Here is an 18,083-nt window from a genome sequence, read left to right on the forward strand (position 1 = left end):
TCATTGCTTAATAAATAATATTTTACGTAGACAAAGATTTCATGCTCTTATTAAAAATATTAAACTCAAAATTTAAGTGAGTGATTAATAAATTCCTCAATGTCTTTACTTAACACTTTTGATTAATTGTTAATAGTAGTAGGTACATCATTAATATGTCAATCAGGAACATATTTCTATTAATCAGTAATGATATTAACCCTTGCCAATTAACTAATGCCTTTTGCCCAATTTAGACAAATAATCATCACCACAGGAATCGATAATATAAAGCTAATTAATCAATCAATTTAAAACCTAATTAATAAATTGTAGCTCGAAATGGAGAAAGCCCTAATAAAAGGTGAATACGACTCTGAAATCGCCATATTGAACATAGAGCAGAAGAAGAAGATGGAGCTAGCGGAGAATGCGAAGAAGATAGAGGAAGAAATAAAACAATTGAAGGAGAAGCAGGAGGCGAGACAGAAAGAGTTGAAAGAGAGAGTCGATATAGCTACTATGAAGGTTGAGTGGTAAGTGTTATTATTATTAATCATCACTACGTCAATCGACTTAATTAAGCAAGAGTCAAATCCTCATATTTAACTTCTTAATTTAAATCACTACAAAGTATGTATAAAACAAAGTCGCTTCCCGATGTCTGTCCCTATGTATCCTTAGATCTTTAAAACTACGCAACGGATTTTGATGCGTTTTTTTTAATAGATAGAGTGATTCAAGAGGAAGGTTTATGTATAATTTGTTAAACTGTGCGAAGTTGGGCCGCGAACATCGAAAATAGAAATGTTGTTGTCTCTTAAGTTAAAAAAAAAAACAAGCAACAACGGTTGCACTCCGGGAGTGCCGATAGAAGTGAAAACTCACCTCACTATGTTACCGATGCCCGGTAACACGATACATACTTTTAGCGGAGGTATTCGATTTATTATATATTATTATGAACACACGACGTCGTGATAAATTATTCCATATTCCTTTTACTAAAAAGAAATACAAATCAAACTCCTTTCTGATAAGAGCTTGTAGATTCAACAATGATATTTTTTCAAAAATTGATATATTTAATGACTCCTTGACTAAATTTAAACATCAAGTACTTTTGGTTTTAAATGAACAAACGAATTAAAGACACTGTAACTTTACACTTTAATTGCGTATTTAATGTATAAAAATAGTTATATCTCATTAATTTAAGCCCTTGTCCTAATTTGACTGTTGTTGTTAATTTTTAAAATCTAGTTATCCCGAATTTTGTTTTTCTTGAATGAGCTAGTAAGTGGTGGCAACTGTATTGGTTTATGAATTATGTATAGACATTAGTTATAAGAAACATGTACCGTTTGTGCCCAAATAAACATTAAAACATTAAAACATCATTCTTAAATAAGATCACACTTTTTTCATTGACATGTTTATTTACATACTGCCATGACAACGTCAAATTATTTGAACATAGGTAAAGAGTCTTGAAAAGGAGTCCGCAACATAAATGTCAAATAACCATTTAAATTATGAGTAGCCACCTTACGGGGCTTACGGTCACGTGATCGCCTTACGCTGTCTCGAGTTTATCATTTTTTTCCCCACCTCAAAAAGTGCCCAGCGCCGCTAAAAAAGTTTTCACTTCAAAAATATTTTCTTAAAGGATAAAGAAGGACCTGGACAACGGGGCGACGGTTGAAGAGCTTCAGAACGCGCAGGATATTCTAGATAACGAGACCAAAATATTCGAAGACCTGGAGTTCCAGCATTTGGAGGAGGAGTCGGAATTGTAAGTTAATTTACAACAATACGACAATTTTAATATTTCCAACCGTTATAAATATAGTTAGTAGTATTTTACTATCCGGTGGCGAATGCACTAGTCCCAAAACGCACTATTAGTCAATACACTCTAATTTCGAAAGCCCCTCTTCTCATAAGAAACTAGGCCCAAAATACCATATTTCCAAAAAGGCTCATTCTCGATTTACACAAGAACCATTGAGAACTAGTCCCAAAATACACCTTTCCCAAAATACCCCAAATTGTGTTCACCTGTGCGTGGCGTAATACTTTATTCTCATAATGCGTAGGTCTCAAAACACTCTAGTTCCAAAATACCCTATTTTTTTGGAATGTCTCTTTGTGACTGCTTTCAGCCGTAATCATTACCCGTTTGATGCCTAAAATATTTTTTTCAAAAATAGGATTTATTTAATTATTATTTTGAGCTATACAGGGTGTAATCGTTAAGTGTTGCTCGGCGATAGTTCCGTAAATATAGCAGATATCAGAAAATTTCAAATTGATATCGAAAGTGCATATAGTGAAAGTGAAGGGCAATATACACACGAGTGTTTTAATGCCTGTGTTGATAAAGCAGTGTATGGAACTATCATAATTAGGTGGGCGAGAAACTACCCTCATTTATGGCATTATTGGCAACACTTAACGATTACACCCTGTATAGCTCAAAATAATAATTAAATAAATCCTATTTTTGAAAAAAATATTTTAGGCATCAAACGGGTAATGATTACGGCTGAAAGCAGTCACAAAGAGACATTCCAAAAAAATAGGGTATTTTGGAACTAGAGTGTTTTGAGACCTACGCATTATGAGAATAAAGTATTACGCCACGCACAGGTGAACACAATTTGGGGTATTTTGGGAAAGGTGTATTTTGGGACTAGTTCTCAATGGTTCTCGTGTAAATCGAGAATGAGCCTTTTTGGAAATATGGTATTTTGGGCCTAGTTTCTTATGAGAAGAGGGGCTTTCGAAATTAGAGTGTATTGACTAATAGTGCGTTTTGGGACTAGTGCATTCGCCACCGGATAGGTATTTTAGTAGTTAAGGCCAATATTTTGCACTAAGTTTTACGCCTTCGTATTGATTTTTCTGTGATCTGAAAATAAGTCTAATCTCATTAAACACGTTTACTCTTAACTGCGGCATTTGGTGAAACAGACTATTCTTTCTAAACATCTCATTATCTCAATTTAACCTCTCAGTTCCCAGTGGCTCCAATATGAGTCGGAATTGTATGGATTTGAGAGGTCCTGGGAAATGAGGGGTTAATTACCTTAATACACAATTACATTTTGTTACAGACTCGCGAACCGAGAAGACTTACAAAACGAAATAATCCAACTAACAAAGAAAATAGAAGCGCAGAAAACAAGAATACTAACACTCAAATCCGAAGCCAATAGCAACCTAACTTCAGCTTTAGACGAAACTAAAATACTACAAGCAGAGTATGTAAGACTACTTAATGAAGTCGAAGAGCTAACTGGTAAGGTACAAAGTGTTGAAAAAGAGTTAAAGCCTATTGTGGGGAAACTAAATGAACTAGAAAGAACACAATCACCAGATAGCGCTTTCTATACAGATCAAACTAGAGCTAAATCAGGAGAGTTCGGTTATTCTCCACAAAGCAGTGACAGCGACGATCTAGACGTAAAAGTCACACAATTCGAAGAACACACCAACCAACTAAAGGACAAATTTAACTCTATCGATCAAATGTCACAATCCATGATTGTAGACATCGAACGACGAGTTTGCGATGCAGATGGCGATAACGAAAGTCCGTCTAAGTCTTCAACTTCTAAAGAGAAGAAAGGATTTTGGGAACGGAATTTCGATTCATTAAAAAGGAAGAGTAAAGACAAAAAGAAAGAGAAGGTCGACATTATGTCGCAGAGTTTGAATGAGAACATGTTTTACAATAATGATACTATTGAAAATGATGTTTCTTTAGATAGGTTTAACAGCTTGAGACATTCCAAAGGCAAAAACAAAAACGGCCCGGTCAAAAGCGCGTCGTCATCGAAAATCCCGACGTTCGCGGCTTTGGGTAAAATTATTAAAAAAGACTCGTTCGGAAAGAAAACTAAAGACGTAAAAGTCGAAATAAAGGACGAAGAACCGAAAAACAGATACGTCAAAAACGGGAAACCTAGTTGCGATAATAAATACGTTAAAGCAAAATCATTATCACCTGATAAATTAATGAAAGAAGATGGTATAAAAGAGGAAGATGAAGAAAATCAAAAACCATTTGAAGATAGAAATAAAGTTTTTCATAGAAAGAGTTGTGGCGATGAGCCTAATGTTAGAGAGTTTAATAGAATATCAGATTCAGGAAAGATACCTTCCCAAGATGATATAGATAGGATATCGAAGGTGACAATGGATGCTCCTATATTGTCGAGTGATACGGATATGAATTCTTTGGGGAAAAGAACTTTAGATAGTTTGATGGAGATTGAGAGGAAAAGGATGGTGATGTTGGAGGAACAAGGTATGTAGCGATTGCTTTTTAGGGTTCCGTACCCAAAGTATGTAATGTATGTAAAAGTTGAAAAAGTATACCTAATATACGAAATTAATGTAAAGTTTGTGTATGTACAAGATAGCTCATTGCATGGAATGCTCCAAAAGCAATACTACATACCTAGGGAGGTGAATTCGTGAATGCTCCTGATCGCAGGTGTTTGTGGCCCGAACCGAAGGTGAGAGCCATAAATATGCGATCTGGGGCTTTACGAATTACCGCCCGTGGTTTGTCTAAAGTTTTACGTCTTGCCTTGGCCAGGAAGTGAGGCACGCTATGCGAGGAGAAAATCCCACTTGCGGGCCTAGGTGACGTAAAATAAAATAAATACATTACATTGACTTGTCGATGTGACAATAATTTTATAGCACGATTATTATAGTTTACAAACTGTGGTTTGGTTCACCAAGCTGCAAAGTTGCATAGCCACTATGCAGCTAGGTGAACCATGCCACGTGAGTTGTGTCCATGAAATTTTGCAGCTTGTGTACGTCATAATATTATGAACATCGATTTATTAAATAAATTGTATGCTTATTTTATACGTAAGTGAACATAAATTATTTACCACAGGTTGTCAAGTAATAGAAAACGAACGAGAGAAGATATCGGAACTGAAACGGCGAGTCCAAGATGAGACGAAGAAGCTGTGGGACCAGCGCACGCGCAACGAGCAGTCAAAGTCTTTTGACAGCGACTGTCACAGCATCGAGGTCGACAATACTTACCTTGACAGTTTTGCGGATGACAGTATGAATATGAGCAACGTGTATGATGAGAGGTAAGATTTGGATTATGTAATAGTATTATTAAACTTCTTAAAAAACCGGCCAAGTGCGAGTCGGACTCGCGTTCCAAGTCCATTAAGTCCGACTCACGCTTGAATACACATTTCTAATAGGAACTCCTGTCATATGTTTTTTTTTTCAAAATTTTAGACCCAGTAGTTTCGGAGATAAAGGGAGGGGGGGGGAATGGTCGGACAGACTGACAGACGCACGATTGATCCTATAAGGCAGTAGTTCCTAACCTTTTCAGTCCGGTCACCCTGACTAACTAGGGAACCTGATTTTACCCCTCCTTCCAATGGTGATAAAAAATAAAACGTGTACGTTTGTTGTATTATATTAGGTTAGCTTATTAGCCCCGTAAAATGCCAGTTTTACCCCCACGGGGGTAATTACCCCCAGGTTAGGAACCACTGCTATAAGGGCATTTTTAGCATTTGTGCAAAAATTCTTACGAATTAAATTCTTACAAATTACTACTCCATTCAGTTGTTAAGTTTAAGCTGTTTTTTCTATCAACGTATGTCATCTTGGACGTCCACAAGACGGTTGAATAATATACCTAAGTGCTTGAAAGCGTAATTTTTGAAGTGACAACTTCTTTAGCGGCGCTGTGCACTTTTTGTGATGGGGAAAAAATGTTAAACTCGCGAAGGTAAGATTCGTAAGACGTAAGATGGACACGTGACCTGATCGAAAAACTGTTACAATGTCATTGAGTTTTTCTTTATTGATTTAAATGCCATCTAGTGAGTTTCCCTCTAACTGGTAGTAATATAACTCGAGTACTAACAGTGATGTGCTTAGGGGTTTCAAGTAATGCGACTAAATAACGCTAGATGGCGTTAACCTCAATTATACATAGTGCTGCAGACATTTTGCACTAGTCATTGAGTTTTCACTTTTGCCGGCACTCCCGGAGTGCAACCCGTTGTTTTTTTTTTTTTTTAAGAAAATATATCATCGTATCTAGAACTCCTTTGTCTCATTAAAACATTTCTGATACTCGTACCTATTATTCCGATTACTAGCGTATATCGATACAACACACCTAACCCGGTCACGAAGCATATCGCCCTGATAAGATAACGGTTAGTCGCTTCGCGTATAGCACTCGTGACAAACGTGTATACACCGTGACAAGTCTATATACTCTATCACCTTTGTGAAAGAGTTCAAAGTTAAATAACGAGAGTTTGAAAGGAATAGTGCATTCGATATAAGTGACAATTGTGTGTTATAAGTACTTCTATTGGTTTAAAGACAGTGAATTAGTCTTAGAAACGTGCTTTCGTTTTACAAATATATACTCGTAGTACAATACAAAAAAAAAAGTCCCGTGTAAGTCCCGTTGTACAATTCAATAATGTGTAAAAATCGTGAAAGTTTAAATCAGTGTTATACTCGTAGTAGTGATCTATAGAGATGTAATGTGCATAGGTATTTGTTTTGAGTCATTTTACCTGTACGTGGAAGTACTGAAACTTCATAGCCATTAGTCATTACTTCAAAACTTGTATCTTATACTGTCAACTAAATAATTCTAGTTTTTTAAAGTACAGTTAGCTGCAGTATAAACTGGAGGGTCGACTATCTCTGCAGCTGACTACATATTCTTTCTCTTAATATTGTACACACACTAAATCTGAAACTATGTGGAAACTACTTATTTATTTAAGAGCTCATTAATTATAACGGGTTAGGTTAGGTTACTGGTGGACCATGAAAGTGGTCTACCAGTTTTGACAAAAGTTTCTGCGAGATCTAACGATCGCTAAGGTTGACTTTTCTAACGGAGTTTAGGGGAAATCGACCTTCTTGTCTCATGACGTTCAAACGAACCTCAACCGTAGGGTGGTAGACCACATTTTTGGCCGACTGTTATATACTGCATTTGATTATTCTGTATTACTTGAAACTAAACGCTTTTAATTGCATTTTTCTTGCCTTATGATATATTATGGTTGATTGATAGATAATGATTCGAGGCATTAAGTCCGCCTTTTGTACCTTTTGTTTTGTGCAATACTATTTAAAGTTAATTAATAAACATGTGCTCAAATGGGTGTGAACAAAAATGTAAACAAAGTAACGTTCTATTTGATACATTCAAGTACATAGTAGAAGTGTAGGTAATAAAATTATTTAATAAAATAATAAGTAATTAATAATTATACTTATCGAAGTGATGTTATAAAACTTATAAAATTCATAAGCAATCTCTTTAGGCATTGACTTTCTTATTACAAGCTTTTATTCAACTTGCAATGTACACTATGTAAATATGTATGTTTGTTCGGGTCAAATCTTGCAAGCTAAATTTGACCCACTTTCCGACTTCCAATGAAGGTGAATATTTGCATACATATGTAAGTCGGGTGACAATGCAATATTATGGTACCACCGAGCTGATCTGATGATGGAGATAGGAGGTGGCCGTACGAACTCTTGAAACAACGCAACCTAATTGTGTTTGGGGTTTTTAGAATTGTCTCGATGAGTATTAGTTGTCTGTCGTAAGAAAAGTACAGTCAGCGATAAAAGCTTGTACCAAAAATGACATTTTTGCCAAAAACTTATTTTAAGATCATTGTTACAACGTTTAAAGTCTACAAAACGTCTATGGTTTACACTCGCTGCAGGCGAATACGTAGTGTGCTCTCTGTCACACCTACCCGCCGTTGGTAAGTGTGACAGAGAGAACACTACGTATTCGCCTGCAGCGATTTTACTATAGTCTAGTTGACATCACGATAGGAATCCCGAACGACCCACAATTGGGCATATTATGTCCAATTAAAGTGATTGTGCACGCTGGCTTACTAATAACTATGCTATTTTCTACCGTATTATCATGTAGATAGAGTTGAAAAACGTGTAACGTGTTTGTCCCTCCATCTCTAGGCATTAACTGAATGGAATGATAGCGCATATTTAAAAAAGTTGTGAACTATGGCCTTTCATAATCTATTAATTTTCACTTGGCAAACGATATTGCAGAATAAAGCCTGTATGTAGGTACCTACCTACTCATTTTAGTCTCATTTTATAAAAGAGAATTTGAAATAAATAAAGGCGAATCTTGAACTCTAATGCCCTGATCATAGAGACGGCATATAATAGATATATTTAAGTTATTTAAGTTTACTATTGACTTTTGAAAATTGGAATTTAACGAAGAAGATTCACGCCATTGTTACTGATATCCCGGACTGCATAATCATTAATCGCATATGATATCACTACACCTTATAAAACAAAGTCCCCCGCCGCGTCTGTCTTGTGTGTATGTTTGTTCGCCATAAACTCAAAAACTACTGAACGGATTTTCATGCGGTTTTCACCTATCGATAGAGTGATTCTTTAGGAAGGTTTAAGTGTATAATTTGTTAACCCGTGCGAAGCGGGTCGCTAGACTCGCTAGTGATTGATAATCAGGAAATGCGTTGCGTCCATATGTGGCGATAGAATGAGTAATATGATGAATACGGCACGGCTCGGAACTGTGACGTATTAATACGGTCACGGAACGGATTTGGGTCGGCCTTACTTGATGAACTGTACATGATGTTGCTACGATTAAGCAAACAATTAAGGTCAACCGGGATAAACGCGTCCATTGTGGTAAAAGCGTCTATTGAAGACATGTAACTATCTTGAAACGCAAAATATTTTATTTTTATTACATACATGGAAAACCAACAGCTACAAACATATCTAAGAGTTTCAATCGATTTACAAAGCCAATTACAGGTTCTCACTTATAAATACATATTGTAACTATTATAGCCGTCTACATTAAAAGTTCAGTGATCATACTTCGAACATGGAGGGTTGCAATCGCTCTTAAATGTTCCGTTTAGAAGATCTTTAAAAGACGCATTTAGCTCATTGACGTATTTATCCCGGTCGACCTTAACAGTATTTTTTGTTTAAGTATTTTTTTTGTATGTTGTTATTTGATACTGCTTGGTGTTTAAATTAAGACAACGTTACTATACAAAGTTTTTCAAATTAATTACATTTTTATTAAATTCTCTAATTAAAGGACAAGACAAGAAAGGCAAACCCCAGCAGTATTAAATGTAACTTACAACTTGTATTAGTGTAGTACTTTATTGTACACAACACAGATTTACATAAAAACACACTTATTTACTTGACATTTACTTGTCATCTACTCGTCGAAAATTCGGAATACATTTTGTTTCGTAGTGAATTTATACGGAAAACATACAAAAACTGGAAAATGCGCGTTTTCCCAGAGATAAGACCTAGCTAGATCGATTTTTCGCCCCCGAAAACCCCCATATAGCAAATTTCATCGAAATCGTTAGAGCCGTTTCCGAGATCCCCGAAATATATATATAAATAAATAAACAAGAATTGCTCGTTTAAAGGTATTAGATTAGATTAGATAGATAGATATTTTTTTTGTTTTGCACCTGACTGCGACTTGTTTGCCGACCAAAGTCATAAACTTTTTAATGATTTTTTACGTTTTTGCGAATCAAACATGCATTAGGTAGCTTATTAATCGCTTTGTTATTACTTACTTAATTTTACAGTGCATTGGTGTTAGCTGTAATGCTGTAAAATTTGATTTCAATAAATATCAATAGCAATATCAATAATCGGCCTATCGTTTAGTAAGAGAGACATTTGAGTTGTAAGTATGGCTAAAATTAAAAACGGCATGAATTGTCGATCATCCTGTATATAGTGTCACTGCATTCATAAACATCCTCGATACCAATTGAGAACACAGATGTTTTCACACTCTGTATACATGGTGTAGTCATAATAGCTGACACTATATCTATGTCTTCTTATAGTCCTTGTGGAAGTGATTGTGTGTGTGATACTAACGTAATACTAGTAGTGTTTTTCAAAAATACCTAGTGGATAGTTTTTAACACGCTTTTATTAGGTCGACTTGTATGTAACTAAGTATGTAATGGAATCTTGCAAGTTAAATTTGATCCACTTCCCGGTTTCCGATTGAGCTGAAATTTTGCATACACATGTAAGTCGGGTCATCGAGCTGATCTGATGATGGAGACAGGAGGTGGCCATAGGAACTCTGTGATGAAACAACGCAACCTAATTGTGTTAGGGGTTTTTAGAATTGTCTCGATGAGTAATACTCATCAACAACTAATGTTGTCTGTCGTAAGAAAAGTACAGTCAGCGATAAAAGCTTGTACCAAAAATGATATTTTTGCCAAAAAATTATTTATCCTTATTTGTACTAATTAATTTTAAAATTACTAGAATGTTTTTAACAACATACTGTTTAGAATACCTATCTTGAGATAGAGCCGTCTGACAGACAGACTGATAGCGTAATAAGCTTAATAATAGCGTTACGATTGTCATCATTTTGGCATATGGAACTCTAATATATATTATTTTATAATAGGCCATCACATAATTATAGCGGTAATCGATTATAAATGCCTATGACCTCATGCATGTATGTACCTATCTGTCGCTAAGGTACCATTTTTTCTTAATTATATGATAACTATTATAGTTTATACTGTTATTAAGTTCGTCTTAGCTTGATATCGTCAGGTGACAACCAAAACTCTATTACCCCCTTAAAGTTTATAGCCATAGTGAGCCGCATGGTAATAACACAAGGTAGATTTTTTGCCATTAGTGAGTTTTGGTTTGTCAGGTGACGATACACAATAAAGAATTTCCTTTTTAAAGTCACTTAAGAAATCACGCGCAATATTAAACACACAGCCGTATTCATTATATTGCCGTATACCTTCGTTAACACTGTTAATTTACCGTTCGTGAACCTCATTGCCGAGGCATAAGGTCCAGCTTTGGCCAGTTAAATGCTATTAGTACACTGTACGAGTATTATATGTATTATACAATCGACGACCGAAAGTGTAATGGGACGTGAAATCGAGTCGGCAAACATCTTGAGTATGAGTACATAGTTTAATATTCATTACTTTCGTAACTCATAACTGGCGGAACACTTAAGTAAGTGCACAGAACGAATAAGGATAAAATTCGGACTTATAAAGCTAAGAATATGACCAAACAGAATAATAGTACAAATATAGGTATCGTTATGGTAGATATAGGTACTTAATAAATAGTTTCCACTATGTTTTACAATTCGATGGGTCATTTATTCAGATTAATTGATCATGAAATAAAACTATTTACTAGTTTTATTTCATGAGTAACTATCGCGGTAACCGAAGACAATATTAATTGACCATGACCACATTAATCTTAACGTATGCCGTTTTTTATTTATAAGGCGTTTAATTTAAGTTTATTTATAGATAGTTTATATTATTATTTTATTTAATGTTTCATGTGTATTTGTGTATTTGCTTAGGTTGGGCATATTTTATAAATCAATTAAACTTCATTGACCATAATAGGATGACACAATGACCTATATCGATCGGGATATGGACAGTGACCTTTTGTATTGTTTTCGAGCTCCCGATATTTCGACGCAGTTACTCACAGGTAATCACTGTACATATTCCGGTCGATATAAGTCAGTTACAGATAATCACGGTCCATATATCCCGGTCGATATAAGTCTAGTGAAACTAACCGTGAAACATTCGAAACTGTTATCATAATAAGATAATAATTTTGATATTTACGTAAATTGTAACATGTTTAATTCACAATTATGTTTTTTGTTTCTATTATTTTATGTAAGGTTTAATGACAAGAGCCACATGCCATTTATTCCGAGACACATGTAAACACCATTGCTATCGTATTTCTTAAATGTTTTTCCTTTAATGTGACTGAAGTGAAATAAATAAAACTTAGGATTACATTAAAAACCGACCATGTCAAAAACGAAGCACAAATCGACCAAGTTTATATGTTGGTAAGTGTCATCAACTCATCACTTCTTCTTCCTGGCGTTATCCCGACATTTTGCCACGGCTCATGGGAGCCTGGGGTCCGCTTGACAACTAATCCCAAGAATTGAAGTAGGCTCTAGTTTTTACGAAAGCGACTGCCATCTGACCTTCCAACCCAGAGGGGAAACTAGGCCTTATTGGGATTAGTCCGGTTTCCTCACGATGTTTTCCTTCACCGAAAAGCAACTGGTAAATATCAAATGATATTTCGTACATAAGTTCCGAAAAACTCATTGGTACGAGCCGGGGTTTGAACTCCCGACCTCCGGATTGAAAGTCGCACGCTCTTACCGCTAGGCCACCAGCGCTTCATCCACACATCCACACATTCTATATAGTGAAATTCAGAAATAGGACTTACCGAAAACAATTAGGATCCGGATTGCGAATTGTAAGCCGAGTATGTGGAACGTCTTCTGCCACAGAATAAGTAATAGTATTGACGAGAGTCACCCCTAAGCGACCTACTCACACAACGCGTGTACAGACGTGCCGTTCACACATATAAACGCAAACGATTTTTGATGTATGGCGTGTCCGCCCTGCGCTTCTGCCCTTTGCTTAAGCCCCTTAGCCACTCCTAAATTCACTTCTATAGTTAATTGTTGACTTGAGTACTAACTTTTTTTTGTTACAGTTCCGGATTTATGTCATCGTCTATTGAAGAGGTAAGTTATGATTTTATTACGAATCATTTGATTGTAATTAATACAGTTGATTAATTGATAATTAATTACTCAACGATTAAACTCAGCGTAAAATTTCACGCAAGATGATTCATTGAGTACGAAAGTAAATAAGTAGTTTGTTTAAAAAACTATTTTACGTTGTATTTTACGGGCCACATTTTACAATGGACGTCGGTTTGATACATTTTGAATTTAGTATTTGTTTCTGTCACTGTTATTTTATACGTACAACTATACTCGTAAATTATCTCTTAACGCATAACACACATAATTTTCCGCCAACAAATGTTTATCAAAACAATTTTCCCGCCAGATATATATAGACAACAAAGCGTAGTTATTTTCTGCGTCACACGGCGAAATAGTCTCGCCACTCATTCGCTATTAAAAATTACATAAATACGCATCTTAGCAAATCGGAGTCGCCTACACGGTCAAGTTGGTTTAAAAATAGGATACATGGGTTTAAAATTAGTATTTTGACCCTGGCCTCTGAGTAAAAAATCGAAACAGGTCGTATGCCACTAAAAACGATTCTGTAGTACCTATAGGTAAGGTACTACGGTCAAGAGATTTGATTTCTATACTATTTCGTGCGAAACGCAGTACAGTTATAGTTCGTTTTTTTTAGCATTAGAAATAAGGTAAACAATCTTGTCGTGTATTTTTATTGAAAAACTCGTTTTAAAAATAAATAATGGCAAATAATTATGTAACAATTATGAATCTAATACGATCATTTATATTCCTCTGCTTTCATAAGTAATAGTTACTGATTTTTAAAAAGCGTTTTTCAATTAAAAGACATGTCAAGATCGCTTACCTTCTTTCTAATGCTAAAAAAACGAACTATAGTACCAGTACGAGTATGGACGTAAACTTTAAGAAATAATAGATTCTAAGTACCACTTCATAAAATGTTCTCATACCAAACAGGAAAATGAAGATTTATACATTTCCTATTGGAATCCTGTTTTTATTTTCGTCAGTGCGACATGTTGAATGCATTTGTATCCGGCGCACACGGGACGCGTTCGTTTTATTACACGATTTGTCTATTCTCGTACTTACTTAAAAACGACGGCACAGGAAGTTATATAGGGTGCTTCCTGTAACAGGAGCAATAAATTAAACTAAAGGCTGTACTCCTCAAACTGACCAACATTTGTTCAGCAACTTTTGAAAATTATGAATCCTTTAGACTTCCTATTTTTCATACAAAATAAATATTGCCTTCAATGTACGCTGACATCAGTGTGTTTGACGTTGTTTGTCACGGTTTAAACATAACAAGATTTGCAATACATTGCGTCTTAGAATAAATTTAAAAGTGTAATAAAAATCAAAATATGAGTTATTTTCAAAAGTTGCTGAACAAATGTTGGTTAGTTTGAGGAGTACAGCCTACAGTTTAATTTATTGCTCCTCTTACAAGAAGCACTCTGTATAGTGTAGTGCTACAGGTAGGAGGTAGGGAGCTTACTTTTGAATCAAGTAGAAATTTTGATTAAGATTATCCAATGTGCTTACTTACAACTTATGAATCCGGGAAAATTAGCAGTGGTGCAAAGAAAATTTTCCCGGATTCATAAGTTCAAAAAAGTGGCCACCCTACTTGCCTGATCTAAATCCAATGGATTATAGTTTGTGGTCAATCTTAGAGACAAGGGCCTGTCCTACTAAACACAAAAGTGTAAACGCTCTAAAAGCAACACTTACCAGAGAATGGGAAAAAATATCCTTGGAGGAGCTGCGGCATTTCGTTGAAAATTTTAATAAACGTTTGCGTTTGTGTGTCAAAGCGAAGCGAAGAATTTTGAAGACAATTAATTTGTGTTGCATAAAAAGAGTGTAGTTTTATTTTTTAACTTATTTTGTGCTAGTTACGCAAGTACTTAATAAAATAATTAGAAAAAACCTTGTCAGCGTATTTTTCAATCAATCAATCAATCCATCAATTTTATTTAATTCAGACCATGTCCATAATGTTAGTATACATTCCCTTAATATTATGTTAATTAATTAAACCTATAACAAATTATACAAAATTATAACAACTTATATACTAAGCCTCTGGAAACCATATGCACCTCGTCCCAGTGTTTCCAGAAGGCGCAAGCAGGTGACTCTAACACTAGGCGCAAGAGGCTGTTAGTACTTTTTGGGCCATCCTGTATGTACAAACTTTGCTTTTCTATTATACCATTTATACCAGCAAACATTAGTGAACGTTATCTATTGATTGTAATAAAGGGTTTAACTATCTTATCAGTTATCACTATCAGCTTCCGGGAAATAAACATACATATGTAGGTATGTACCTAAACAATGTTATTAAAACATTAAGGTCTGGTGGGGCAAGACAAACATACCGTATGAGGAAAGTCTGCCTACGTAACTATGATTAAGTTCATTTTATTAAATAGGCATTCGTTTTATTTTAGTATTATCGTTTAACTAGCGACCCGCCCCGGCTTCGCACGGGTTAACAAATTATACACAAACCTCAAGAATCATTCTATCGATAGGTGAAGCCCGCATGAAAATTCGTTTAGTATAGTTCTTGAGTTTATCGCGAACATACAAACACACAAATAGACGCGGCGGGGGACTTTTATAAGGTGTAGTGATATATTAGTTTTTAATACATTTAAGTACTTATCTTTGTTTTCCCTACAAGTGTCTCTTGCCCCATAGTTACTCAGTAGGGCTAAGATGGCCGGCTCTTTATCATTTGTCACCATAGCTGTCACGTTCTTACAAATATGTAAGTGCGAAAGTGACGCATAGCATGACAGGTGATAAAAATGCGACCATGATAACTGGTCTGGTTACTCTTATCCCTCCTAACCTTAACCTCAGGTTAAAGCAGAATTTAATCCTGAAAACAGAATCAGTGGATATCCGTTACAGATGCATGCCAAATGATTCATTAATGAAACACAGCTCACATGACGCTATCGTCAAAAACACGTGAACGTAGATATTTTCACCAATTAATCATTAGGTATTACTACTAATTTCAAATTCGTAAATCGTAAACACGACCATTCAGTCGCGCCCACCGTTTAGTTTGGAACAAAAATAAACGATTTTATAAACGAAACCATCTGACACACGAAATCCCTTGTTCTGTTGGTGCAAGGTTTATTTTTGTTTGAAGTGCGAGTTCGTAATGTTGTTTTAAACGTACATTTTACGAAACTCAGTGCGTGCTCGGCCGAGGGACGTATCAGTCAAGGGCGGGCGGCGTATCAAAGAAGTTGGGCGCGAAGTGATTTTGAAATTAGAGTGAAATAAAAGAAAGTGTTGTGAATTGAGATTTAATAAAAAAAAAACAGTTAATATTTAATAGGTATTTAAGTCTGTTTAGTGGTTTATACCCCTTGAAGTGGCAGGAACTGGCTCACGGACGATTTAAATCATTAAAGTTTGAAATTTGATTAATTATTTAAAATAAAATCGAAATTCGAACAACTCAAAAATGACGTATGCCACTTGAAAGGATAAATACATTAAATAGGTATATATATATTAAGTGTTGCGTATTTTATTTTTAAAATCTGGAGAAAATTAATTCTACCGTGTTTTAAAATACGGTTATATTGCTTAATATGTTGTTAGAAAAACGATTTGCTTAAGAACTGGCAATAAGGTTATTAAATAATTTATTATCTAGTATCGTGTCTTATAAAAGTTATAAAGTTTAGGGTTGGCACATACATGTTAACGCGCGATATAAGCTCACAGCAGTCACAGCCCTCGCAGGTCTCTTTTTATACGGAGCGACACATCGTATATGCTCAAATTTTAATCATTTTACCACCGTGGAAAAGGATCATAGTGACAGAATTAAAACTAATTCAATTAACCGGAAAGGTATCATTTATCGCGTGACAGTCTTGTGGGGGACGAAACATAAATCCATACTAATATTATAAATGCGCAAGTGTGTCTGTCTCTCTGTCTGTCTGTTACCTCTTCACGCTTAAACCGCTGAACGGATTTAGTTTAAATTTGGCATAGGTTTGAGTCCCGGGGAAGTTACATAGGATAGTTTTAAACTTTTATGTAGAAATGAGAAAATTCGTGAATTGCCTGTTAATTGGTGTAAGCAATTAAGCATATTGTGCTCAAAATTATTGTCATTAGATTTTATCCAGGCGCTATACCTACTCCAACGTAACTAATTCCACGCAGACGAAGTCGCGGGCAAAAACTAGTAGAATATATTTTAGGGACTTCATTTTGTACATAAATAAACTCGATAGTTGTATTCCTTGGTTCAGTTTGCGTTAGTTTGGAATAACCAATAATACCATTTTCGCTTTAGTCTATGCCAAATATCAAAGAAAACTCTACAAAATAACCCTAAACGTAACTGTCATTTATATCACCGGGAGTGCCGCCAAAAAAACTATAATTTACGGTTCGTTATACCTCTTACACTCGTAAAAACGTCCGGCTGTCCAATATAATACTTTATATTTTAATGAAAATATTGAGAGACTGCAGGTCTGCTCTTTACATGACTCCTATTTATTTTGATTGTAAAAGATGACGCCTACGCGCATACCGATCTGAGCTTTATGAGTACAAGTTATGTTTTTAAACATGGACGCTCATTTCTTGTGAAAAATGTGTATTCGTCGGGCAATCCTTGATTTACCTACCAGTCTTTTTATAGAAAAAGACTAAGCGATCTTGACGTGTCATTTAATAATTGAAAAACGCTTTTTAAAAATAAGTAACTATTACTTAACTTATGAAAGCAAAAGAATGTAAATAATCGTAGGTATATGATTCATAGTTGTTACATATTTGCCGTGACTTATTTTTTACAAAAATGTATTTTAATAAAAACACACTTCAAGATTGTTTACCTTTTTTTAATGCTGAAAAACGAACTATAGTAAAAGTACTGTTGCGTAGAGTGCGTAGAACTATTTAGAACTATTCGGAATATTAAAAAATGTGTAAGAATCGTTATAGTTCGTACCATCGTAATATTAAATCAGATTTGGGCGGAACTTAAGATTCCAAACACTTTTTCTCTCATCAGAGAAACGAAGGGTTAAAATCAGGGAAATCAAAGCGAAAACGCTATTTTTTCGTTATTTGCTAATTATTTCATTTCTAATTGAGCAATTTAATAATACGAAGTCGTTACCTAAACGCACAACTGTGAGTCATACATTTCGAGTATAAAATAATTCTAAAAATATGGTTATTTGCAAAAAACCGGTTCCGATCCCTGGTTAAAACTATTACTATCCTTTAAATATATGTGAATTCTTATATAAATACTCGTAAAGGATAAAATAAATGTTAAACCGTAAACAATAAGAACATT

The 18,083-nt window shown here is 35.1% G+C and overlaps 1 protein-coding gene across 1 annotated transcript in view; it reads left to right on the forward strand.

Annotated features, from left to right (window-relative positions):
- Positions 1-18,083, forward strand: part of LOC134658856 (repetitive organellar protein) — a 79,274-nt gene that overhangs the window by 52,918 nt on the left and 8,273 nt on the right. Inside the window, exons 11-15 of the mRNA XM_063514527.1 lie at positions 316-515; positions 1,649-1,774; positions 3,099-4,294; positions 4,901-5,108; positions 12,679-12,709. Of these exons, the coding sequence (XP_063370597.1) occupies positions 316-515; positions 1,649-1,774; positions 3,099-4,294; positions 4,901-5,108; positions 12,679-12,709 (1,761 nt within the window). The remainder of the gene's footprint in view (positions 1-315; positions 516-1,648; positions 1,775-3,098; positions 4,295-4,900; positions 5,109-12,678; positions 12,710-18,083) is intronic.

The sequence above is a fragment of the Cydia amplana genome, chromosome 23 (genome assembly GCF_948474715.1).
Source record: "Cydia amplana chromosome 23, ilCydAmpl1.1, whole genome shotgun sequence".
Lineage (NCBI taxonomy): Eukaryota > Metazoa > Arthropoda > Insecta > Lepidoptera > Tortricidae > Cydia > Cydia amplana.